The 27913-nt window shown below is 35.9% G+C and overlaps 1 protein-coding gene across 6 annotated transcripts in view; it reads left to right on the top strand.

The window, feature by feature from the left end:
* CLCN3 (chloride voltage-gated channel 3) overlaps positions 1–27913 on the top strand; it is an 87667-nt gene that overhangs the window by 33901 nt on the left and 25853 nt on the right. The window contains exon 1 of one of the 6 annotated variants that reach the window (XM_033215678.1): positions 12348–12724. The exons of 4 other annotated variants lie outside the window; for them this stretch is intronic. In XM_033215678.1, the coding sequence (XP_033071569.1) occupies positions 12646–12724 (79 nt within the window). In that variant the 5' untranslated portion in view covers positions 12348–12645. Of the gene's footprint in view, positions 1–12347; positions 12725–18427; positions 18515–27913 lie in introns of those variants that run through there. One more of the 6 variants, XM_033215679.1, reaches the window with a different exon arrangement.

Consider the following 27913-nt stretch of genomic DNA (forward strand, 5'->3'; position numbering starts at 1 on the left):
CAAAAAAATAGAAAAATTAGCTGGACATAGTGGTGCTTGCGTGTAGTCCTCAATATGCAGGAGGCTGAGATGGGAAGATCACTTGAGCCTGGGGAGGTCAAGGTTAGCCGAGATCTGCCACTGCACTCTAGCCTGGGTAACGGAGCAAGACCCCATCTCAATAAAAAAAAAAAATCTTAAATGGTTAACTTTAGATCTTAGTAATGACCTGGATTGCCTAGGAGGAATGGCAGAGTCTAGGACTGAGAGAGTAGAAATATAAAATGTGGCCAGAGTGTCTTGTAGTACCAGGAGTGAAGAAGTATTCATAAAACAAAAGGATGGGGGCACATCAGAGGAACACAGGAAGTTACCTGAAAAAGCTCCCAAGGGTCAAAGCTGGAATAATTTGAGCAACAAAAATAATGTAGCATGAATTATAACTCAAAGTATAAAATGATCCCATATATATGATACAAAGGATATAAGTTGATATAAATAATTGAATAAATAAGAGGTAAAAGAGACAAATCTCCCATCAAATAATTTATGTACCCATTCCATTCTATGGAGGAGAAGCTTAATTCCTACCTCCCTTGAGGGTGGGCTAGACTTATTGACTTACTTCCAAAGAATAGAGTAGGGAAAAACCTGGAAAACACTATCTTAGCCAAATAGTGAATTAATATCACCAGTGATATATCATAGATATCATGTACACTTGATATGTGACAAGAAGAGCATGTCACCTTTGTGATAGTCTTTCCAAAGACCCATAATCCTAGTCTAATCACAAGAAAAGCAACTGATGAGCTTAGACTGGATGACATTTTACAGGATACCTGACTAGTCAAAATCATGAAAACTAGGAAAGACTGAAAAACTAAGACCAAAGGAGTTTAGGGAGACAAGAGAGCTAAATGCAGTGTGGATCCTGTATTGGGACCTGGAATAGAAAGAGGACACTCATGGAAAAGGTGCTGAAATCTATGTATAAAGTCTGGAGTTTACTTAATAATAATATACAAATGTCAGTTTCTTAGTTTTGACAAATGTATCATGGAATGTAATGTGTTAACAATTGGGGAAACTATGAATGAGAGGTATTTTGGGACATCTCTGTACTGTTTTTGCAACTTTTGTAAATCTAAAATTATTCCAAAATGAAGTTTATTTTTAAAAATGGGTTGGAAAGAGTTAACTTTCAAGTAATAAAAGCAAAATGTGCTTATTGTAGAAAATATAAATGATGAAAAACATAAGGTAGAAAATGAAAACTACCTGTTGTTTTCAACCACCCAGAGATAACTGATTATTGGGATATGTTTTTTTCTAGATTGAATGCTATGTGTATTTCATTCAGCAAATAATTACTAGACTCCTTTGTGGACCAGACATCTTGGTAGGTGCTAAGGATAGAGCAGTGAAGAAGAATGATGTGTCCATCTCTTATGGAGCTTATACTCTAGTGATAGAGAGTACTATTAAACAATCTCACAAAAAAAGGTACAACTGTGATATGGTAAGGGCTGTAAAGAAGTATGAATGTCAGCCAGGCACAGTGGCTCATGCCTATAATCCCAGCACTTTGGGAGGCCGAGGCAGATGGATCACTTGAAGCCAGGAGTTTGAGACCAGCCCAGGCAACATAGCTAAACCCTGTCTCTACTAAAAATACAAAAACCAGCCAGGTGTGGTGGTGCATGCCTGTAATCCCAGTTACTCAGGAGGCTGAGGCACAAGAATCACTTGAATCCAGGAGGCAGAGGTTGCAGGAAGCTGAGATGGTGCCACTGCATTCCAGCCTGGGTGATAAGATGAGAATATCTTAAAAAAAAAAAAAAAAAAGTATGACTGTGAGAACATGTAAGTGGGGAAATCAAAATTGAATATATATTATTTAAGATGAGAACTGAAAAATGAATGCAAGTTAGGCATGTGAAAGAAGGAAGCAGGGCATTGGAGGTGCTAGGGGCTTGTACAGGTGCAGTTGCAGGCAGAGGGAAGCAGCTTGGAGCGTTAGAGGTAAAACGGCTGGAGTGTAGAGAATGATAACTACAAAGGGAGGGACTGAGGCTGAAGAGGTAGTAAGCAAGGTCTAAATAATACATGTAAAGTTTTTGGCACTTTTCCCCAAGAGTGATGGGAAACCACTGAAGATTTTTGAATCAAGGGAGTCATAAGATCTTTGTAATTTTAAAAGATCATTCAGAGGCCGTGTGGGCAAATGGATTGTTAGGTGGTGAGTGCGTGGAGGTAAATATCATAGTTCAGAAAAGAAATTATAATGTCTAGGGCTATAGGTAGTGATAGAGAGTAGAGAGATTCAAAATAGATTTAGGAGTAAAATCAGCCAGCTATACTGATTGTTTTGATGTAGAATGAGGGAGTATAAGGACAAATGTTCTATATTTCTAGCACATGCAGTTGGTAGTGCCATTTATAAGGCAGAAGATTTTTAATACATGAAACACTGCCTTATGGTGCAAGAGCTTAAATCATTTTTAATGGTTGCATCATAATCAGATACACAAATGTATTTTCAGTTCATAGAAATAAAACATCCGTTAATGTGTAGTGAATATGATGTTTTGAAAATTAGTGGTGGAAGGCTGGGCACAGTGGCTCATGCTTGTAATCCCAGCACTTTGGGAGGCCGAAGCGGGCAGATTGCTTGAGCCCAAGAGCTTGAGACCAGTCTGGGCAACATGGCAAGACCTTGTCTCTACAAAAAATACAGTAATTAGCTGGAGCATGGTGGTGCCCGGCTGTAGTCCCAGCTACTTGGGAGGCTGGGAAGTCAAGGCTGCAGTGAGCCATGATCATGCTACTGGACTCCATCTAGCCTGGGTGACAGAGTGAGACCCTATCAATCAAACAAACAAACATAAAAACAATGAGTGGTGGAATTGTTGCTAAAGGTAAAGTCTGAGTGCTGATAAAACAGTTGGCATTGGTTCTTTCTGTGAGTAAGAATAATGAAGCTCTTTGATATTAACTGCTGGTAGAAAACATTAATAAATCCAAGAAAGGTGTTTTAGGAATCATGGTATTCTCATATGTAGATTTATAAGCACAGAAAAATTTCCAACAGTATAAAGTTGTGGTATAGCTCCAAGAAAAGTATTCTCAGTTAGAAGAATTTGGCTTTGCTACAGAGTTTCAAAGGTTATGTTTGCGCATATTGTCTTCAGTAGATGACAAGTTGATTTTAGTTTTATTGTTTTATCTGGCATTTTCGGGTAACATTGGTAGTATTCTAATGAGTAAGACATTTCACACTAAAGTCAAATTTGACAACGTATATTCTTAAGCCAGTATAGAAAGTATAGAATGGTTACATTGCAAATCTTTGGTAGAGTTTTTATAAGAAATTCTTAAATGAAGTTAACAAAGACTGCTACCATTTAATGTCTGTTGGGAAAAGGTCAAAGCTCTTTTAAATGCTCTACTCAGAATTATTTTTAGAAATAAACAAATAATTCTAAAGTTCATCTGATATTTATTCTAAGCAGGGTCATGTTCTTAATACATTTGACACTTCACCTTCTGTTGCCAACTACTTTGTAAACATTCTACACCTGTGTCTCCAGACTGCTTCAGCCAGATCAACCTAGTTAACCTATTATGCTTATATGAGGGAGTAGGAGACTGCGTTTATTTAAGAGTTAGCTAATGCGTTTAGGGAAGACAAACTCATACTAAGTTTATGAAATGCTGTAATTCAGGATGTTACTAATGAACTAGGAAAGTAGTTGGTATTAATAATAAACTGGTGCCTTGATAAAATTAGCCTAAGATGTCAGTGGAAAGTCAATCAAGTACTGGATAGTTATCATCACAAAGGTCATTGGAAAGAAGTGAGCTTAATTGCATAATATCCAGAAACTGGTGGTTTATACTGCAGTTACCACCTTAATTATTGTCATTGCACTTTTCTTCTTAAAAAACTTTCAAAGAAAGTTAACTAAAATGACTACCTCTTCACTCTACCTTTCTCACCCTAATGTCATGATGGGACAAATTAACTTTTCTTCTGTGCATGTAGAATATTACCTACAAACTGTCATTGGGAGAATTGAGAAAATTTTCAAGTTTCATGTTTTGTATTGTGGTTAGTTATGGTTAAGAATTTCAGTTGAAAAGGGCTGAAGGAGTTATGTGCTAAACCTGTAAAATCATAAGCTGAAGTAAATACAGTCATTTCTCGGTATTTGTGAGAGTTTGGCTCCAGGAGCCCCTTAGGTACCAAAATGCACGGATTTTCAAGTCCCCTATATAAAATGACATAGTGTTTACATATCACCTACACACATCCTCTTATATGCTTTAAATTGTCTGTAGATTGCTTATAATACCTGATAAAATATAAATGTTGTGTAAATAGTTGTGCTACTGTATTGCTCAGGGAATCATGACAAGAAAAAGAAGCCTGTTCATGTTCAGAACAGAACAACCATCCATTTTCCTCCCAAATATTTTCAAGCCATAGTTGGTTGAATCCACATATGTGGAAACCACAGATGTGGAACCCCTGGATACAGAGGATTGATTATACATAAAATCATAGGAAGCCTATGGACCTATTTTACACAGTTCTGAAATACAGAGGAAATTCCTTGGAAAGAGCAGCACCTTAGAACACATTAAAGTCAGTTTAGATGCTTATGAAATTTGTTACCTACAACTGATTGAGACTGTAAATAAGATTGAACTAGTAAGGTTTAGGTAGGGAAAAAATCCACATTAGATATTAATAGAATTAGAGATACTTAGGATACGTTTTTAACTTAAAGACTTTTGAATTGTGACATAATACATCAGAAAATGCATAAAACATAATTGTGTAGTTTAATGAGTTATTACAAAGCAAGCATCTTTGTAGCCCACGCAGGTTAAGAAAATAAAGCATAACCATATTCCAGAAGCCTCCTGCGTATGTTCCTAATCGCAACCCTTCCTTTCCCTCTGAAGGTAAATACTATTTTCTCTTTGTCTAATCACTTTCTTGCTTTACTTTACGGTTTGCTCACCTCAGTATGCATCCTTAAGAATATAATTTATTCAAGCCAGAAATGGTGTGTTGAGAAAAGAAGTATATAATTTAGCATTGCCTGTTTTTGAAAGTTAAGAAAATGGAATCATATAGTATATGTGCCTTTGTTTCTTGGTTTCACACAATGTGGGTTTCAAGAATCATGCATGTTGTTGCAGGTAGTAGCTGTGTGGTTGCACTAAACTATTATATATCATTTTTAAAAAATGAATTTACTACAGTTTGCCTATTTTACTTTTGATGAATCTTTAAGCTCCTAACAGGTTTTGGTGGTTATTAACAATGCTACTTTGAATATTATGCATGTACTTGTGTGGTACTTAGGTCCTTAGGGGCACAAATGTTATTTGTCCTGGATGTGAAATTCTTGGGTCATAGGTCCTGTTTTCCATAGTAGTGTTTCAGTATACATTCAGACCAAGAATGTATGAGAGCTTCCATTGCTTCACATTCACTAACCACTTGATATTGTCATACTTTTAATTTTGTCAGTGTGCTATGTATGGATTTTGATTATGGTTTTAATTTACATTTTCTTTGTAGTCAAAGAGATTTAGCATCTTTTCATGTCTATTTGGAAATCCTTTTCAAAGTACCGATTCGGGTCATATGCTCATCTTTCTTTTGGAGTATCTATCTTACAGATTTGTAGAAGTTCTTTATTTTCTAGACACAAACTTTTTGTTGGGTAAATGTGTTACAGATATCTTCTGTGGAGTGCATTTCACTCTTCTAATGGACAAATTATGAACAAATATTCTTAGTTGTAATGTGGTCCTATGTGTTAATCTTTTGCTTTATGGCCAAGGCTCTTTGTGTCTTCATTTTAAAAAACATCCCTATCCTGATGTTATGAAGACATTTTTCTATATTATTTTGTAAGAGCTTTGCCTTCTACATTTAGTTCTATAGTCATCTGAGTGATTTCTATATGTGTGTGTTTATGTGTTAGAGTGTATTCATTTTTTTCCATATAGATAGTGTGCTAGTCTGTTTTGCATTGCTGTAAAGGAATGCTTGAGGCCAGACAATTTATAAAGAAAAGAGGTTGGCCGGGCCCTGTGGCTCAAGCCTGTAATCCCTGCACTTTGGGAGGCCCAAGTGGGTGAATGACCTGAGGTCAAGAGTTCGAAACCAGCCTGGCCAACATGATGAAACCCTGTCTCCACTAAAAATACAAAAAATTAGGCATGGTGGTGGGTGCCTGTAATCCCAGCTACTCAGGAGGCTGCAGCAGGAGAACTGCTTGAACCTGGGAGGCGGAGGTTGCAGTGAGCCCAGATCATGCCACTGCACTCCAGGCTGGGTGACAGAGTTAGACTCCATCTCAAAAAAAAAAAAAAAAAAAAAAAGGAAAGAAAAGAGGTCATAAAGGCTGTATAGGAAGCATAGTGCTGGCATTTGCTTCTGGTGAGGGCCTCAGGAAGCTTCCGGTCATGATAGAAGCTGAAGTGGAAGCAGTCGTGTCACATGGTGAGAGGGGTAGCATGAGAGAGATGCCAGGCTCCTTTAAACAACCGGCTTTGTTGTGAACTCACTAACAGCAAGAGCTCACTCATTACCATGGTGAGGGCACCAAGCCATTCATGAAGGGTACACCTCCATGACCCAGACAGCTCCCACTAAGCCCACTTCTAACGTTGGAAATCACATTTCAACATGAGATTTGGAGGGGACAAAACAACCAAACCATATCAGATAGTCAGTTGCCCCAACATCAATTACTAGAAAACAGTTTTTTTACCCACTCTTGTACAGTGCCACCTCTGATGTATATGAAGGGCTCATTATATATAGGAGGGTCTATTTCTAGACTCCCCATTTTGTACTGTTGGTTTTTCATCCTGATAATGGTTATGTGTCTTTTTCTTCTCTTTTTCCCAATTCTTCTCCGTCTCCTTTCCTTTCTCCTACTCCCTGCTTCCCTTCCCTCCTCCTTTCCCTTCTTCCCCTCTCTTGTTCTTCTTTCTCTCCCCTTGCCCTCCCCCGTAATCTGTGTCACTGTAGATTATCAGTCATTAGTTTTTCCAGTGAATTGGTTTGCCTTTGGTGTTCTTTTCTATTATGTATTTCTTTTCTGTTTCATTAGTTTCTGATCTTATTTCCTTCTACTTTCTTTGAGTTTATTTTGATGGTTTTTTTTTTTCTAATTTCTTGAACTGGATGGTTAGCTCCTCAGTTAAGCTGTGTTTTCCTGTAAGTGCATTTAAAGCTATAAATTTTTTTTCAGATACTGTTTTAATTCTATGCCATATGCCTTTTTTATTACCACTATTTAAAAATCATTTTTAACTTTTATAATGATGTCTACTTTGGGCTACAGGTTATTTAGAAGTGCAGTTTATAATTTCCAACACATGAGAAATTTCTGGCTGTTTTTAATTATTTATAATATTATTGCGGTCCAAGAATATGCATTATGTAATTTCAGGGTGCTGAAATTTTTTGCAACTTGTATTGTGGCCCAGAAAAAAAGTCAACTTTGGTAAATGTTCCATGTATACTATAATAGTACATAATGTGAAGTTTTTGGTTATGGTGTTCTCTCCATCTTCATTAGGTAAAGTTTGTTAATCTGTTAAAATAATCTGTTTCTTTACTGCTTATTCTCCTTGTTTGTTTCTGTTAAGTATTTGATAAGTGATGTGTTAAAACATTTTCACTCTATTTGCACATTTATCTACTGTTTCTTGTCATTCTGTCAATTTTGCTTTATATACTTTGATCTTAGGTTATTAGGTTATATCTTCCTGGTGAATTGAACCACTCTTATTTTTTAAATAACTCTATTTCTAATTATAGTTTTTTATCTTACAATCTACTTTGATATTAATATAACTCCCAATATTCTTTGGATTAGAGTTTCATACTTTACTGTTTTTATCCTCTTTACTTTCAGTCTTTCTGCATCTGTGTGTTTTGTTGAAACTCTTGTAACTATATAGTTGAACTTTCAAATCCAGTTAGGTAGCATTTATTTTCTAATTGGAGCATTTAGTTTGGTTACACTTAATGTAAATAGTGGCATATTTGGATTTAAATATTTCTAAAATTTAGAACTCTTAAAATATTTTTTTGCTTAGTCTTTGTATTAGCTTATGTTCATGCCTGAATATATTTGAGAAATTCCTTCAAAAGGAATTGTTTAGGCATTAAAACATGTTTGCTGTTTTTGGTTCTGATTTTGAAAAATTGATCATTGTGTGATGTTTTTTGTGTTTGTTTCTAAGATGGGGTCTTGCTGTATTGCCCAGGCTGAAGTGCAGTAGTGCAATCATGACTCACTGCAGCCTTGACCTCCAGGGCCCAAGTGATCCTCCCACTTTAGCCTCCTGAGTAGTGGGACCGCAGGCATGTGCCACTATGTCCAGCTAATTTTTAAAAATTTTCTGTAAAGACAGGAATCTCCCTATGTTGCCGAGTCTGGTCTTGAACTCCTGGCTTCAAGTGAGCCTCCTGCCTCAGCCTCCAGAGTGCTTGGATTAGAGGCATGAGCCACCATGCCTGGGCCAATTGTGTGATATCTGTGAAAGCAAACTCTTCATATTTTTATTCCTGTGATATGTTATTTGGGTAACCAGATAGCTATATTGTAAACTAAAACTTCTTATGTTTATGAGGTATGAATATTATAAAACCTTTTTTTTTTTTTTCAATTCATTTTCTGGCTTGTCAGTTTTAAGAATTTCCACCTCTTCTTTCTTTAAGCCTTCAATAACTTTACAACTAATTATGTAGTTTATTGATTGTCTCCCCAGGAAAGCGCTGCTATATCTTTTTTTTTTTCTCTGATGCATTTTGATAGGGAGAATGACTGACAATGCAAGTTAAGGTTTAGTGCCACATAGTGTGTCCAAATGTAAACTTAAAGCAGCCTGTATTAGTCCCTTCTCATGATGCTATAAAGAAGTACCGGAGACTGGGTAATTATAAAGAAAAGATATTTAATTGGCTTACAGTTCTGCACGCTGTACAGGAAGCATAGCGTCTTCTGGGGAGGCCTCCGGAAACTTACATTCATGGCAGAAGGTGAAGGAGAAGCTAGCATGTCTTACATGGCCAGAGCAGGAGCAAGGAGGGCAGTGAGGGAGGTGCTACACACTTTTAAAGAACCAGATCTCAGGAGTACTTTATGATGAGATAGCACCAAGGGGATGGTGCTAAACCTTTCATGTAGGCTCCACCCCATGATCTAGTCACCTCCCTCCAGGCCCTGCCTCCAACATTGAGGATTACAATTCAACATGAGATTTGGGTGAGGATACAGATCCAAACCATATTACAACCATATTGATGGATTGCAAGCTACAGTTTTTAACCTACTTCTATTAATTAATGTTTATCTCATGTAAGTGATTTTATTTGTAAGCATTCTTTTAAAAATCTTTTTGGCTTGGTGCAGTGGACAGTGTTGGGTGGGCCTGGACAAGTTGTAAGACCTGTCTCTACAAAAAAAGAAATTAAAAAATTAGCCAGGCATGGTGGCACACACGTGTGTATTCCCAGCTATTGGGGAGGCTGAGGCGAGAGCATAGCTTGAGCTAAGAGGTCAAAGCTTCAGTGAGCTATGATCATGCCACTGTACTCCAGCCTGGACGCTGGAGTGAGACCCTGTCTCTAAAATAATAAATACAAATAAAAAATCTTTTCATTATGGAATAAATTCTAAAACATTGAAACATATGGAGAAGAATATTGTGTACCTTTTCATCCTGGTCACTTACTTTAAATAATTATCAGTTCATAACCAATTTTGCTTCATTTCTACTCCCTCAATTATGTTGTAATAAATCTGAAACATTGTGTTATTTATATAGGTAGATAGATATACATATGTATTGTGTATTTCTAAAAGATTAAGATTCTTTTAAAGGTCATTATTTTAAAATATGAATAACTCCTTAAAATCAAATATCTTGTTTCCCAATTCCCCAATTGTTTCTTAAAAAATTGTATTATTATCTTTTAAGTCTTTTAAAAAAAATTCCATAGGTTTCCCTCTCTACCTTTTTCATTACTAAATTGTATTTGTTGAAGAAAACAGGTCGTTTGTTTCCTAGTTTGGTTTTTTCCTGATTACATTTTTGAACTATAATTTCACATGTTTCTCTGCTCCTGTATTTTCTATAAGTTGGTAGATCTAAAGGCAAAAAAATTGTTTAAAATTTCTTTTTATTGTTTTAAAATTTAAATACTTCTAATATTGTAGATTTCTCAAATCATTACTGTTATAAGGGGCTTAAAGGTAGAACTCTTAAAAGATTATTGTCATCTATTCTGCCTTCCTGGTTTGTAGATACAGAGACATCCCAGAGAGGTTGTGATTTATCCAGATTTCCACATGAAGTTGAGATTACAATTGAGGGTGCGTTAGAAAGTAAAAATAACTTTTCCTTTTGAATTTTGATGCCTTCATGTGTGCTACTTGTGATTTCGGTTCTTTAGAATTCCATCCTGCTCCAGAGCTATGCCTAGGAATTCTTGAATTTGTCTTCTACTCTCTACCTGGGCTCCACCCTGATTGTAATGCAGTTAGTTAATCTGGTAATAAAAAGTCTCTGTCAAAGTCCTCTTTTGCCACACCTTCCAGTCTACCTTGTGCTTTTCTAAATTGTGATTGGACTTAACCTGTGTACTGATACTTTTACTTTAAGAAAGTGGCAGCTGTGGACCCCATAATCACAAGAGAAGTGTTTACTTCTGAAGTTTTAAAGACTTTTAGGTTTATTATTATAGAAGTAATATATTTGTTTAAACAGTGTGGAATTATATAAACACTGAATGTACCCCCCAGCCTCTCTACCTTATGTCTCAGTGATAACAATTGCTAAGGGCTTGATGTGTCTTATTCTAAACTTAATTCTATACAGATATAATTATATAGATTATGTATTATATATACACACAATTGTTTATCTTTAAAAAATAATTCAAAAGGGCTACAAAACTTTTACATATGAGGCATTGTCAATATTTATTTTACCAGGAGGATTTGACCCTTCAGTGAGTGCTGACTATCATTTTCATTCTTTATGATCAAGTTGTAGATCAGGAAAAACAAGTGAAGAGAGTGCCTACAAATACCGGGAAATCTTGTGGATAGATTTTGATTTTTTATGCAAAGATGTATAAGAACATGAATGGTATAAAAACAAAATCCTTTATCAACTCCATGTAATTAAATATTTAGAAAAATTATATGGTGGTAGAACATACAGAAGAACCACAAACTCCCAAATTTACATTGAGCTAATTTAGTACAGGTAGCCTTTGTCAGAGCTTTCCTTGTTTTAAAAAATTATTGACTCAGTGTGCAGGAAGGAGCATAGAAGAAAAAATTGCCAAGAATATTTGAAAAATACAGAAAATAAAGAAAAAACACCTACTATCTTATCATACATTTTAATAGCTAGAATCAGGATAAGATAGAATATTCCTATGGCAGTAATTCTAGTCTATATTCCTTTCCCGGAACCCTGTCTCCCAAATTCCAGGTGAGATTTTATAAGAAGCTCTGTTTATCTGAGATTTAAAATACAAAAACTTGATTTAACCTATACAGTTTTTTTAAAAGACCCCAAATAACTAAAATTCATAAAAATTTCTATTAAAGAAACAATTTCTGAATTTTATAACAATTTCTAGAAAAGTTGAGACACATTTTGCTAAAAGTTATTTCAAAAACACAAAACCCTTATGAGGTAAGAAAAATACGAAGCTAGTAGAGATAGGAAAGTCTTCTGCTTAGTAAACCTTTTTTGCATAGTTTACGCACACACAATAGTAAAGTTACTTAGTATGTTGATAAGTTTTCTTTCTCCTCAAAAGCTACGATGTCTTACTATCTAGTTCCTTCAAGAAAGGAAACAAGAAGCTGCTGGAGGAGATTGGTGAGTGGGATAAAACACTATTCAACTCTTCAGTTATTTGGTTTTTAAATCCTCAATGAAAGGCTGCTGTATATTGTAGACTATTTTTTATTTTTAATAGACTTAGAACCAAGTTTCTTGAAACCTTTGGCATATTGTAGTTTTTTTATGGCTATGACTCACATGACGTTACTGTATAAAGCTGGTACATTCTCTTGTAAAAGCACACAAACTTACTAGAGTACTGCTCTCATTTTTTTACATTAGAAATGAAAAAGGGCATTGTCTGCATTCAGAATTTACTTTTTACATCTCTGTATTACTTTTTCCCCTTTATATTTATCTTAAAACCAAAAGAAATAATGTTTCTATTGTTTTACTGTCGTTACTACTGATGCTACAGAAGCTGTATTGTGAGTGCTTTAAAATTCTCAAACCAGTTTTGTGTGTTATACTTGGAGCTTAGTCATTGTCATACGTAGCAGGACCTGATTAAGAAGGCTGTTCCGCCTCTAAGCCTTGCTAGATTGTAGCCAGTAGCAACCAGGCTGCAATAATTTCCCTTTGATGACATCATCCACTGTGGAAGAACCCAGTTGCTTCAGCGAGTCAACTACAGTTCTAACCTCATCAAATATGGCATCTCCCTTGCTTGCTGCAGCAGGGATGGAAGAAATGCCACTTTCCTTTTAAGCTAGCAAGCTTTTCTTTTTCTTTTTCTTCTCTTTAAAAATTCTAATTATGGATGCTTCTTCCGACCCTTATTTGCCTTATGACGGGGGAGGAGACAATATTCCCCTGAGGGAATTACATAAAAGAGGTAATACCATCCCCTTGCTGTGAATTCTCTGTTGGTATGTTTTGCATGCGGCTGGGCGGTCCTCTAGCTTAAACTGGTTCTCGTTTGTCCTTTAAATACTGCTGTACATTGTTTAGTTGCCCTGGGTTGTTAGTAAGGGGAAAATACAACCTTCTGAATGGTTTTGTAGCCATCCCTGATTGTTTTCTCTGTGCAGATTAGTACTGCTTCAGATCACGTCGGGCTCCGACTCCATCTTCTGCATGAAAATCTTCTTTCTAACTCTGAAAATGAATTAATATGCTTTTACAGCCAACTAAAGTCGCGTTGGTTGGCACCTAAAAAGTAATGTTTTTCTTCCTTTAGAAAACTTACATTTCCTTTAATTTACCCAGAGAAATCAGGTGACTATGTACCATTATATTTCAGCTGCTGCCAATTACCATATAGATTTTATACCACAAAATAAATTTATAGCAAAAGCTTTACCTACATTTTAGAACATTTTAAAATGACAATAAAGATGAATAATTTCTATATTAATACTTTTTATTTAATATGTATTTCAGCTGAGTAACATACTACATTGTCTTCCACAGGTATCTTGTGAAATTTGATAGGATAAAACACGTTTAGGGTACTTTACTAAATGTCAGAAAAAAATAATAGTTATTGGTTTGTGAAAAGCAGAAGAGCACCCAGCATGCCTGTAAATCTTTTGGCAGTCACTTCCTTAGTCTCCTTAAAATTAATTGCATGTTAATTACTGCCCTTTTTTTCATTTTTGTTAAATTGCGTATTCTAAAAACAGACTGGTTGACATTTGTTGTCCTAGAAAAAAATTGAACTTCAAGAAAAATCTCTCAGCTTATGTGACTTCATTTTTGAGCCACATTAGTTTGAATTATTGCATGATATTATAAACTCACCTTATGATTTAACCCAAACTTTTATTTGTAAGTATATGAGGAAGTAATAATGTTTTTCTAATATAATTAGCCTACTTTATTTAAAATAGACTTTGTGTTCTGATAACACTTTTCTTTTAGTATTAAGTTCCACTATAATTTAAACATAATGTATTTAACAAATGTCTATTGGTTGCATTGTGTCTGCTAGACACTATTTTAGGGTCTGAACAGTTGTAACATTATTTATCTTGTAGTATTCTGTAGTTAGTAAAAACTTGCTTTTTACATTTTGAGAAAAGCTATGTAAGGATCATGTTACATATATTGTGCTTTCTCTTACAGAGTTGCCTTCCTAATAAAATTTCAATATATGGGTATATGTATATGTTAGAACATTTGGAAGAAATATCTAAAAGCATAAAGAAGAAAATAATTTCTCATAATCACACCACCCAGAGTTTTTTATTTTTTTATTCTTAATGTTGCGATCTTAAGTTATTCTATTTCCTATGTTCTCATTATCAGTTTTCTGGTGAGGATTTCTTTAAGCAGGAAGCAAGGTGAATGAATAGTGACTGTTCAAATGTCACATTATTTGCTAGTCAGTAATTAAACTGTAAAACAAGACAGGCTATATTTTCCTCATGCTATTAGAACATTTGGTTGTTAATAATGATAGAATACCTGGGCTTCAGAAATTTAAATTCCTTTTGTGAAGCTTAATAGTCTTTGACAGAACTTACTTATGGACTGTCTCAGTGTAAAATATAAAAATAATAAGAAATAAGTCAAAACTTATGTGAGAGTAGGCATGGTTACTGATATTACCAAAACGTAAGCTTTTTATTTCTATTATGCTTTCATAAATAATCCTTTAAGAATCTTGCTTAGGATCTAAATCAGTCCCACTCTTGGCAGCTCAATTAGGTTCTTTATCCCTTGATGAGACTTAATCTATTAATATAAGCCATTGTTATTGAAAGTAACATTGTGTATGTGTAGTTGAGATAAGTGAGTTATTAGGCTTGTATGTCTTCACGGTCTTACCTCAAACATACTGTAGTATCCTAGTGTCTATGCGTAAGATGTTATATGTTTTCTGTAATTTATGACTCGTTGTAGCCATGGGTCAACACAATGGAATTGATGGAGACAGGGAGCTAACAGATCGAAAAAACTGAATCAGCTTCCCTGTGAGGAAGAACAAAACTATATAATGATTAAAATTGATCTTCAGGCTGATAGTGAAGAGGCAGATAAAGTATAAAATTGTGAAGGATATCAATAAAGTAAACATGAATCTGTTTAGTAAATCCCTGCGTGGTATAGCCAGGGATTTGTTGGGTAAATTGAATTTAATACTACTTTTCAAGGTGAGATGGTAAATGGTGAAGCTTCCTACTTAAGTAAATAATGTCAAGTCTGTAAGTATAAGTAGATTCAAAATAGAATTAGTTTAATGTATTATTGATAGATTAGAAATTAAGATGACATTTCAGAAATAGCCATCTTTAGAGGTATATTTCCTATATAGAAACAATCAAGCTTTCTCAAAAGGTCTCTTCCTTTTTTATCAGGAAGAAATGCTTGGCTTATTTGGACTGTTAGTTTTACACTTTTTCTTCTTAATTTGTTCAAGATGTTTAAGTAGTTTTGGAGGTCAAATTTCTTTCTTCTACCAACCCTTTATAATGGATTTGATCTTTTGGGCCTGAGCCTCCATTTACTCCATGAGGGCCTTTAACAATTATTTAAATATTTAATTGTTTCATTCAGAGTGAGCATGTATATATACATATGTATATACACACACACGTATATGGCACTACTAGGTGCTGTGGAGAATTATGATAAAAATAATAATATTAATAATAGTTAATATTTATTAGAATTTCCTGTTAGCTGGATACGATTCTAAGTGGGGTTCTTTTTTTCTTAAGAGAGAGGTATCACTCTTTCACCCAGGCTGGAGTGCAGTGGAGTGATTATAGCAAACTGCAGCCTTGAACTACTGGGCTTAGCTCCTCCTGTCTCACCCTCCTTGGTACCTGGAACTGCAGGCATGCAACACCATGCCTGGCTAATTTAAAAAACAATTTTTTTTTTTTTTTTTCCAGAGAGAGTCTCACTATGTTGTCCAGGCTGGTCTCCAACTCCTGGGCTCAAGTGACCCACCTGCCTTGGCCTCCTAAGTAGCTGAGATTACAGGTGCGAGCCACTGTGCCTGATTTGTTCTAATTGCTTTATGTGTATGAAATCATTTAAATCCTCATCACAAGTTTATGAAGTAGGTACTGTTATAATCCCCATTTTCTAGTTGACAAGACTGAGGTAAGGAGTTGTTAAGGAAAAGTCAGAATTCCATCCAGATATTTGGCTCATACTCTAATCATGAGGCTAAACTGCTTCTCACTACATGTATCTTCGTAGTAACTTGTGTTTTAAGTCTGATAGAGGCATAAGAAAAACAAACATAATCCTGAGGAAGTTAGTAAATTTCTAGTGAATGATAGAAATGATAGAAATTTCTTCTTCCCGTAAAGTCCCAGTGTTCTTTAATGTTTAATTGTTTCATTCAGAGTGAGCATATATATATACATATATATACACACACACACACGTATATGGCACTACTAGGTGCTGTGGAGAATTATGATAAAAATAGTAATATTAATAATAGTTAATAAAGTCCCAATGTTCTTTGGGACTTCAGGGGAAGAAGAGATGAGTCTCCTTTTGACAGGTGTTATCAAAGTAGACTGTTCTCACATACACAAGGGAACGCAAGTTCTTTTGGGCATTCCTGGTGGATATAATAAAATGAGTAAATGCTATGACAGGAGGAAATGCCTAGTATGTTGCTCTTGGATTAGTTTTGGTACAACAAAGGCAGTTTTGTTGTGAGTCACTGGAGAGGGTAGTGTAGAAAGGTGGAAGTTAGAAGAATGGCAGATCCTACAAGACTAACGATGGACTTAAACCACAAAATATAGCTTTGCCGTTGAAATAGAAGTTTGGAATCTTATTTTTTCAAGTTTCTCCCTGAAATTATTTCTTGACATTCATTAGCTCAGCAGTGTATCTAAATAAAGCTTTTTTGGGTTTCTATTATAATAGAGGTTTGTTCCTTTTTCTTCCCTCTGAAAAGTATCATTTTTTGCCCATTATTTGAAAATCCAGGTGTTATATGATGTTCCTATTGCCAGAGGGACATTCTGTAGGCTCTTTGTAAAATGATTTTAGGATTCAGGTACTTACTATATTTTTATTGGCCCTAATACTTTATCCAACTGGAAAATTAAACCTCTTCTTAAAAAATTAATCCATCTAAGTGTCTGTAAATTAAAGGAACAACTAAAGATTGTTTATTTGGTGTCAAAAACTCCTTGTTTCTACAACAGCAGTATAAAACAAAGCCTGTTTTTAAATGTACTTTTCCCACAGTATCTGAATTTCAAATCTTCAATAAAATGTGGTTCATATTACTACCTCTAGCTTGATTTTCTAAAAATAGCTGACACTTAGGTATGGTTAATTTTATGCCATCTCATGGCTTGTCAGAAATGCTTTGTATCAAGATTTCAAAGTGTGAACAGATTTCCTGCCGCATTGATTAAGTTTGTAATTTTGGCTATTTTCCCAGCATCGAGGTTTCTGCTTTGTGTTTATGCAGGAGACTGGTAGCTTAAATTGTACTTTCAGGTTTTGTTTCGTGTTTTTAAATTAACATATGTTTAATTTCTAGTTTCTTTGTAGCCCTTTGCAACTTTAATTAGGTCATAAAGTGGATTTATTCTGATTTCTCTAATAAATTTTATAAATTTATGAAATATAGCAAATTTTATAAATCTTTTTATTCATGTATTATACAGCTCATCATATATGCAGGCATAATAATTAAATTTGGAATCTGTTTCCAGTTACACAGATGTCTTAATGTCCACCGTATCATCTCTAACTAAGGATGTAGCTTTTTAATTTGAGGTGGCAACAGAACAGAAAACAGTAAATTGAGTAATGGGCTTAGTATTGCTGCTGCCTGGTTGTGTATCTTTGGAAAACTTCTTTGGGATTTGGCATTAACTTGCAAGTCTTTGCAGTTTAGACAGTTAAATATGACTGAATGACTGAACAAATTTTAATAGCATATGCTTCTTTTATGCTATTCATTTACCCAGTAGACATTTAATTGACCACCTGCTAAATATGAGGCACTATTCTTGCCCTTACCTTTTTAATCTTTGATTTGGAGTCTGCTAACATTCTGGAACTTCCACTATCAACTTATAACGTTTACTTTCCCCTCCCTTACCAAGAAGGCCATTTCTTATCAGTACGGTCGCAGAGAGAGAGAAAAAAGAAACATATGGGGCTAGACTTCCTGCTCTTAACATACAGAAGCAAATAGGTTGTGAAGGAATACATGGTATTTTGGATTTCTACCTTCTTCCTTCCGTAATTTTTTTTTAAAAGGTTCATATGTTTTGTCTGTGTCTTTTTTCTTTTTCTTTTCTTTCTTTTTTTTTTTTTTGAGACGGAGTCTCACTCTATCGCCTAGGCTGGAGTGCAGTGGCCGGATCTCGGCTCACTGCAAGCTCCGCCTCCCGGGTTTACGCCATTCTCCTGCCTCAGCCTCCCGAGTAGCTGGGACTACAGGCGCCCGCCACCTCGCCCGGCTAGTTTTTTGTATTTTTTAGTAGAGACGGGGTTTCACGGTGTTAGCCAGGATGGTCTCGATCTCCTGACCTCGTGATCCACCCGTCTCGGCCTCCCAGAGTGCTGGGATTACAGGCTTGAGCCACCGCACCCGGCCTGTCTGTGTCTTATGTAACAGTAATCTGCATTATGAACTTAAATGACAAGGATCACCATTTCACATCTTTGGAGATTGATCACAGAGGTAACAAGGAACTCTTATTAAATAACTATATGCATTTTTTTCATGTAAAACCATTATTTGGATAAACCCCTTTGAGAAAAGACTTAGGCTCCTACCAGTGTCACTGTGATATTTACTAATAAGCTCAGTTTAAGGTGCAGCAATTAAGGTTTTTTGTTTTGTTTTGTTTTGTTTTGTTTTGTTTTTTAAAGTTCAGTTCAGCAAATATTTGTGGAAAGCTTGTGGGTAAAATTATATTTGTATTTATGGGAAAGCAGACAATTTTATTAATGCCTATATTTTTCTAGTTCAGTGTTTGTCAAACTTCAAGTTTTAACATGTTGATCATGAAACCAGTTGAATTGTGACCAGTATTTTAAAAGGAAAGATTAAAAAAGCAGAAAGTAAAATATCAGTATATACCAACTAGTAAGAGTAAGCATTGTTTCTAAACTTTGGTTTTATTTAAGTACATATCTATATACTATGTCAGTGAGAAACGTATCTCAACTTTTTTTTGCAAAAACATTTCAAAAGCTAAAAATTAGTTTGAAAACCTGTTTGTAAGTACACCTGGGGTAAAGGTACACTTCCTGTGGCATAAGATGTCGGGAACAACTGAGGGTGAGAATGGGGATGCACTATTATCATAAACTTCTGTAAAGCATAAGGATGTGAGTGCTGGGAGCAAAGCAGTGCTCACCACTTCTGCAGTTTTGCACTGCAGCATTTTAAATAATATAGGAAAAAGTGAACTGCAACCAAAGGCAAAGAGGGATAGTGATGGTGAAGAGTAGGATTGTATTTATTGTCCAAAGGCTAAGTGCATATACATATGTGTTTGGGAGAAGGCATCATGTAATAGTTCTTAACCTACTCTGAGAGAAGGTTGTCCACATTTCTTAAAGTATACATGTAAACCAACAGTGAAATTATTTTAGTGACTTGAGAATCAAAGTGCTAGAGTTTGAATCCCTGTTCTCCTACTTGCTAGCTGTGTAACCTTGGGCCTGTTTAACTCTCAGCATCTTGTTTTCCAAATGTATAAAGTGGAGATAATAGTACCTGTGTCATGTTGTTGGGAGTATTATATGAACTAATATATGTAATGTCCTGAGAACAATGTCTGGCGCACATTAACTTAATTAAAATTAGCTATTCTTACTGTTATTATTAGACATGAGCTAGATAACAGTGACCTCTGCATGGGAAAGATGATTTTAATACTGATGTAGTTCAGTTTATCTGTTTTTTTCTTTTCTCTCTTGTGTATTGGTGTCATATCTAAAAAACTACTGCCTAACTCAAGAACACAAAAATTTACTCCTGTATTTTATAGTTTTAGCTCTTTAGATCTAGGATCAATTTTTAGTTAATTTTTATATATAGTATGAGGGAGAGGTACAATTTCATTGTTTTACATGTGAATAGCCAGTTGTCCTGGCATCATTTATTCAAAAGACTATCTTTCCTCACTAGAAAAAAATATTTCTTTTTTTTGAGGTGGAGTCTTGCCCTGTCCCCCAGGCTGGAGTACGGTGGCGCGATCTTGGCTCACTGCAAGCTCGGCTTCCAAGGTTCACGCCATTCTCCTGCCTTAGCCTCCCGAGTAGAAAAAATATTTCTTTAAAGAATAATGAATACTTTTTTTTTCTTTTTAACCACTGTCACTCAATTGGAAAAAGAATAATGAATAATTTTAATAATTTTCCTACAGGTAAATTTAAGTCTTTTTGTTTAGATTACACATATTAGGAAATAATGGATTTGTGTTTCCATAGGTGTGCTTGATCTTTATAAAGTTCCCTGTCTCTGAAAAAAATAAAATAAGGCAAAACAATCTTCTTAATAGAGTTATTTTTGCAAGAAGGTTGCAAGCCAGTTTTAGTTCATCGATTGAATAATTTTTCCTGCTTACTGGAGGTATTTCAGTATTGGTAATGTCTGAACTATGAAATTCATGAATCATGCATTTTAAGAATTTGTTTCTGTGTCCGTACCAGGCATAATGAATTAAGTTATCTGTTAAAAAAATTGATTTTTGCTCAATATACAGTTGTAGAAGAACTTAGTGTCCAAAATTTTAAGACTTTTTTTTCATTTTGAGATGGATCTCACTCTGTCGCCCAGGTTGGAGTGCAGTGGCGCAACCTCTGCTCACTGCAACCTCCACCTCCCGGGTTCAAGTGATTCTCCTTTCTCAGCCTCCCAAGTAGCTGGGGCTACAGGTGTATGCCACTATGCCCGGCTAATTTTTGTATTTTTAGTAGAGATGGGGTTTTACCATATTGGCCAGGCTGCTCTTGAACTCCTGACCTCATGATCCACCTGCCTTAGCCTCCCAAAGTTCTGAGATTACAGGCGTGAGCCACTGCGTCCAGCCAGACTTTTGTTTCGTTTTGTTTTTTTGGCTTTCTTTGTCATATTGTTAGTCTTTTGGTTAAGCAGTATTATAACTTAGTCATATGAGTAATATAATGCAACATGCTGAAGTGTGTGTGGGGGGGGTTTGTTTTTGGTTTGTTGTTTAAATAGATATGAGATCTCACTATGTTTCCCAGGCTGCCTTGAACTCCTGGGCTCAAACGACACAGCCTCCTGCCACAGCGTCCTAATTAGCTGGGACTACAGGTGTGCACCACTGCACCTGGCTTTTCTGATGAAATTTTAAATACTCAAGTATTTGAGCAGAAATAATAGCTTGTGTTTATTGTTTTTCTACTATTTGTCAAGTGTAGTATTATTAAATGTTTTACGTAATGTATCTCCAGTCCACATACCATACTCTAGTAGAAGTGAGTAACAAAACCAAGGTACTCAAAGAGGTTAATAAGTTAACTTGTGCTAGATCACAGAACTAATGGGAGGCAGAGCTGGAATTTGACTGTAGGTCTTTCTGACCTCAAAGTGCAGTAAAGTCATGGAATTTCTCTACTAGGCCACCTGGAAGAAAAGTGATCTTTTTTCCAGTCTTTTTTGTTACTGTTTTTCAGCCAGGAGATAGTAGAGTTGGGTAGTAGAATAGTAGTCACGGGCATCTGGTAGTCAGCTCTCCAAAAAAGTTTTTGATTTTTTTTTTTTTTTGTCTTAAACTTGGCAGCTACTTTCAGGTCATACTTTCTTATCCAAGAGCTGGATATTTAGGTAACAGGAACTATGGAATTATCCTATGTCCTCTTGAAGGTTCAGCTATTAAAATCAATTGGTTCGGATTACCACTGTGCCAAGATTTACATTTCTAGGAGCCACAGTTTGATTGATCTAACTTGGATCTGTGTGTTTTCTTTAGCTGGGGAGGAGCAGGTACCTTGATTGATACCTTTACCAGGCCTGCATGCAGTGAGAGACAGAAGTTTCCTTAAAATAATTGGGTTCTATTATAGAAAGAAGGGGAAGGAGATACCAAGTGGGCAAAACAATCAGGTTCCATTATATAAATACTAACCCTAATGTGAGGATAATAAATGGATAATATGATTATTTTAAATTTGGAAATATACCTGGTTATTAGTATTGAATATCTGGTAGTGGGGTTGGAGAAAAAGTCGAGAATAAGAAAAGACTTAAAATTGTAAAAATTAATTGAAAAAGAGGATGGCTGAGCAGATACATATATGTTAGATAATGTTCATAATGTTAAACCAACCTGAAGTTTTGTTTAAATTGTAGTACGTAGCCAGGTGTGGTGGTGCTTCCCTGCAGTCCCAGCTACTTGGGAGGCTGAGGCAGGATGATTGCTTGAGCCTAGGTTTGAGGCTCTAGTGAGCTATGATTCCACCACTGCTTTCCAACCTAGGTGGCAGAGCAAGACCCCATCTCTAAAAAAATAAAGTGAACAAATTATAGTATGTTATGACAAATACAGTTATCTGAAGTCACTGAAAATATGCGTGTACTTTTAATGACGTGACATAATTTTTAGGAGGTATGAATGAAAAAAATCAACTTGTATGTGTGGTTAGTGTGATCTTACCTATATCTCACTTTTAGAAAATGTAAAAGGCTCAAGCCAGTCACCACTTTAACATTTCTAACTCTCTTGTTTACTTGATTCCCTTTTTTCTCCTCCCCAACAATCCTCATGTAGTTAGGTAAAGTTGGTTCTACATCTGGCTTATTGCAGAAACCCTAATCCTGTTTACTTAAAGCTTTTTGAACCCAGAGACCCATCTTTTGAATTCAAAGTTTTGACTATTAAGAATCAGTCTTTTTGTATGTTTGTTGGCCGCATAAATGTCTCCTTTTGAGAAGTGTCTGTTCATATACTTTGCCCACTTTTTGATGGGGTCGTTTGTTTTTTTTTTCCTTGTACATTTGTTTAAGTTCCTTGTAGATTCTGGATACTAGACCTTTGTCAGATGGATAGATTGCAAAAATTTTCTCCCATTCTGTAGGTTGCCTGTTCACTCTGATGATAGTTTCTTTTGCTGTGCAGAAGCTCTTTAGTTTAATTAGATCCCATTTGTCAATTTTGGCTTTTGTCGCCATTGCTTTTGGTGTTTTAGTCATGAAGTCTTTGCCAATGCCTACGTCCTGAATGGTATTGGCTAGGTTTTCATGCTTTTGGGTTTTACATTTAAGCCTTAAATCCATCTTGAGTTAATTTTTGTGTAAGGTGTAAGGAAGGGGTCCAGTTCCAGTTTTCTGCATATGGCTAGCCAGTTTTCCCAGCACCATTTATTAAATAGGGATTCCTTTCCCGTTGCTTGTTTTTGTCAAGTTTGTTGAAGATCAGATGATAGTACATGTGTGGTGTTATTTCTGAGGCCTTTGTTCTGTTTCGTTGGTTTGTATATGTGTTTTGGTACCAGTACTGTGCTGTTTTGGTTACTGTAGCCTTGTAATATAATTTGAAGTCAGGTAGCATGATGCCTCCAGCTTTGTTAATTTTGTTTAGGATTCTTTTGGTTATACGGGCTCTTTTTTGGTTCCATATGAAATTTAAAGTAGGTTTTTCTAATTTTGCGAAAAAAGGCAATGGTAGCTTGATGGAAATAGCATTGAATCTGTAAATTACTTTGGGCAGTATGGAGATTTTCATGATGTTAATTTTTCCTATCCATGAGCATGGAATGTTTTTCCATTTGTTTGTGTCCTTTCTTATTTCCTTGAGCGGTGGTTTGTAGTTCTCCTTGAAGAGGTCCTTCACATCCCTTGTAAGTTGTATTCATCGTCACTGATCATTAGAGAAATGAAAATCAAAACCACAATGAGATATCATCTCACGTGAGTCGCAGTGGTGATTATTATAAAAAGTCAAAAAGCAATAGATGTGGGTAAGGCTGTGGAGAAATAGGAACGCTTTCACATTGTTGGTGGGAGTGTAAATTAGCTCAACCATTGTGGAAGACAGTGTGGCAATTCCTCAAGGATCTAGGACCAGAAATGCCATTTGACCCAGCAGTCCTATTACTGAGTATATACCAAAGGATTATAAATCATTCTGCTATAGACATGCACACATATGTTTATTATAGCACTATTTACAATAGCAAAGATTTCGAACCAACCCAAATGTCCATCAGTGGTAGACTGGATAAAGAAAATGTGACACATATATACTGTGGAATACTATGCACCCATAAAAAAGAATGAGATCATGTCCTTCGTAGGGACATGGATGAAGCTGGAATCCATTGTTCTCAGCGAACTAACACAGAAATAGAAAATCAAACACTGCATGTTCTCACTTATAAGTGAGAGTTGAATGGTGAGAGCTGAATGGTGAGAGCACATGGACACAGGGAGGGGAACATCACACAGGGAGGCCTGTCGGGGGGTGGGGGACAAGGGGAGAGAGAGCATTAGGACAATACCTAATGCATTCAGGGTTTAAAACCTAGATGATGGGTTGGTAAAGGCAGCAAACCACATGGCACATGTGTACCTGTGTAACAGACCTGCACATTCTAAACATGTATCCCAGAACTTAAATTAAAAAAAAAAAAAAGAATTTTTCTTCTCTTTGGGTTTCAGAAGCCTACATTTGAAACTGGGATACCGTAATATCAAATCATGTTCTCCATGCTCTGCTTTGTATTTCTTTTCCTATGGCAATGGATGTCTCTGACTGAATTGGTGTGGGGAAGGTGTGTGGAGGGGTCAAGAAAATAGTGTGGAATAAGGAAACTTGCTTAGTCTTTCCTAGAGGTATTCCACTACAGCTCCACTACGGTTTTCACAGGTAAGTGAGAACTGCATATACTTTGAGAAATGGGAGGTCCAAGGCAAATCCTGTCATTTTAGGTTAGTGACATCTAACTGTGGCCCAGCACAGTGGCTCATGCCTGTAATCCCAGCACTTTGGGAGGCCGAGGCAGGCAGATCACGAGGTCAGGAGATTGAGACCATCCTGGCTAACGCGGTGAAACCCCATCTCTAGTAAAAATTTAAAAAATTAGCTGGGCGTGATGGTGGGCGCCTGTAGTCCCAACTACGCAGGAGGCTGAGGCAGGAGAATGGCGTGAACCCGGGAGGCGGAACTTGCAGTGAGCCGAGATCGCGCCACTGCACTCCAGCCTGGGCAACAAAGCGAGACTCTGCCTCAAAAAATACATATAAATAAAATAAAATAAAATCTTAAGAAGAGCTTTTACTAAGGAGAGAAAGAAAGGCATAATCAAGGAAGCTGCAGTCTCACTACTACATTTATTTCATCCTAAGGACCTCTCTTTGTCTTCTAGAGTTTCCTCCAGATATCAGTTTTAAAAAAGCCATATTTTTCCTAATTAACTTTCCTAATTTTATGTATATGTGTGTGTGTATATATATTTTTATGTGTGTGTATATATATATTATGTGTGTGTGTGTGCATGTATATATATATATATATATTTTTTTTTTTTTTTTTTTTTTGAGGCAGGGTTTCACTCTGTTGCCCAGGCTGGAGTGTAGTGGTGTGATCTTGGCTCACTGCAGCATCTGCCTCCAAGGCTCCAGCCGTCTTCCCACCTCAGCCTTCTGAGGAGCTGGGACTACAGACGTGCACCACCACACCTAGCTAATTTTTGTATTTTTAATGGAGTCGCAGTTTCACCGTGTTAGCCAGGTTAGTCTCAAACTCCTGGCCTCAAGTGAGCCGCCTGCCTCAGCCTCCCAAAGTGCTGGGATTACACGCCCAGCCTTTGAAATATTATTTTAGGAAAAGAGGAGGTGTACTTCATGTAAAAGAGAACTTTATGCTGTGACAGTACCTAAAAGATACATGCTTTATTCATATGTAAGATGAAATTGAGAGGTAAAATTGGATATACTGTTGCTTTAAAAAAATTTTTTAACATACATAATTTTTTGTACCTATCTCATTTTAGCCTATATAAGTTACATCTTTTTTTTTTTTTTTTTTTTTTTTTTGAGACAGAGTCTTGCTCTGTTGCCCAGGCTAGAGTGCAGTGGTGCAATCTCGGCTAACTGCAACCTTCATCTACCAGATTCAAGCAATTCTCCTGCCTCAGCCTCCTGAGTAGCTGGAATTACAGGCGCCTTCCACCACGCCCAGCTCATTTTTGTGTTTATAGGGGAGACGGGGTTTCAGCATCTTGGCCAGGCTGGTCTTGAACTCCTGACCTTGTGATCCACCCACCTCGGCCTCCCAAAGTGCTGGGATTACAAGCGTGAGCCACTGCGCCTGGCTGTAAGTTATATCTTACACTAATCTAGGTTTCAGAGAATTATATGCAAAGAAACAGTGCAATAGGATTATTTTAAAGCCATTGTTATTGTTAGAAAACATAATACCTTTAAAATTTCTTTTCACATTAGAAATACAGTGACTTCTCCCCAGTTTAGGATAGAAATTTTCCTTTTCCTCCCTTTCGAATAGGTTTCCATGTTTGACAGAACAAATTATAAAATTTATAAGAGAAAATATTTAAAATGTCATATACTCAAGTAAATGTTTAAATATTTGAAAATTTTCTGGTTTTCAGATATTTTGAATTGCTGAATCGTTCTGTAAATTAAAATTCTAAGAATAGTTTCCACAGAGTAATTATTTGAAAGTCACTGAAAGCAAGAGATATGCTTAATGTAAATGTTTATTGCACTATTGTACATTTTTCTACCTCATAAAAATGAGAACAGTAGTCTGTACTTTTCTACTTCGTTATTCATAAGTCTATTGGAGAAATGTGTATTTTGTTTGCTTATTATCTCCATGCTACAAATAGCCTGGAAATTCTTTAAATGGGGCTAGCGATGTATTACCGATACATGTTAAGTGGTATAGAAATTTCACTTTTTATTTTTTGCATGAAGAGAATAAGATCAGTAGTCCATGTTTCTTCAGCTCTACCCAGAGAAGGGCAATGTAGGAGGGAAAACAAAGTTTGCAAAATATTTCATAGTAGGCTTTTTCTTAAAGTAACTTCAGACTTACAGAAGTTTAAAAATAGTGCAGAGAATCCCATATACCTGTCACCCCAGTTCCTGAAATGTTAATATTTTACCACATTTGTTCATTATGTCTCTATTCTCCAAGTACTGTATATGCCATTATATGCAATAAGTAGCATTTTATATAGATACAGGGCATGTATGCACTATGTATTTTTTTCTGAGCCATGTAAAGAGTAAAATGCAGATGTAACATGCTTTTATTCCTAAATACTTCAGTGTGTATTCCCTCAAGAAAGGGCATTTTCTTCTGTGTAGCTACTGTACACTTCTACACTTTTCAAAATCAGAACGTTTATGTTGATACCATACTATGACATGATCCGCAGACCATTTTCCAGTATGCCAGTTGTCCCACTGTGTCCTTTAGTACAAAAGAAAAAAGGTTTTTTTCCTGGTCTAGGAGCTAATCCTGGAGCACATGTTACATTTAGTTGTTTTAATCTAGAACAGTTCCTCAGTTCTTTATCTTTCATAATCTTGACATTTTTGCAGAGTACAATCCATATATTTTGCAGAATATCCCTTAGTTTGGGTGTATCTGGTTTTTCCTTGTAAGATTCATTTTATGCATTTTTGGTCAGAATACCACAGAAGTACTGTAAATCTTACCAGAAAGCCATAAGTGCCTTTTGATTCTTCCCTGCAAATGCATTTTCTAAATGATCAGTTTTAATATTATGTGGAAAGCAGAGTCAGAGATTCTCACATATGTCAAGATACTATAAGTGTTCCTTATATATTTATTCTCCAATTGCTTTTTCTCAAGAAAATGTGTGGCCTTTCAGGTAGCTTTTACAAAGTGGAAGTCACTACATAAAATTAGGATGAGGGGGGCGGGGAAGAGCTTTATTAAATCTTTAAGTTTAAGCTTTTGAGTATGTGTTGTATGTAAATGAACATGGGCATCATGATGCAGGGATTGGGCCTTTAAACCTTTGGCCAAGAATGGTATCAGTTATTATTATATATATTTTTTGGAGTACTTCTGCTAAAACACTCAAATCAGTGCGCCACTCTCCTTTT

This window comes from Trachypithecus francoisi, unplaced genomic scaffold (assembly GCF_009764315.1).
Source record: "Trachypithecus francoisi isolate TF-2019V2 unplaced genomic scaffold, Tfra_2.0 Lachesis_group1, whole genome shotgun sequence".
Classification (NCBI taxonomy): Eukaryota; Metazoa; Chordata; class Mammalia; order Primates; family Cercopithecidae; genus Trachypithecus; species Trachypithecus francoisi.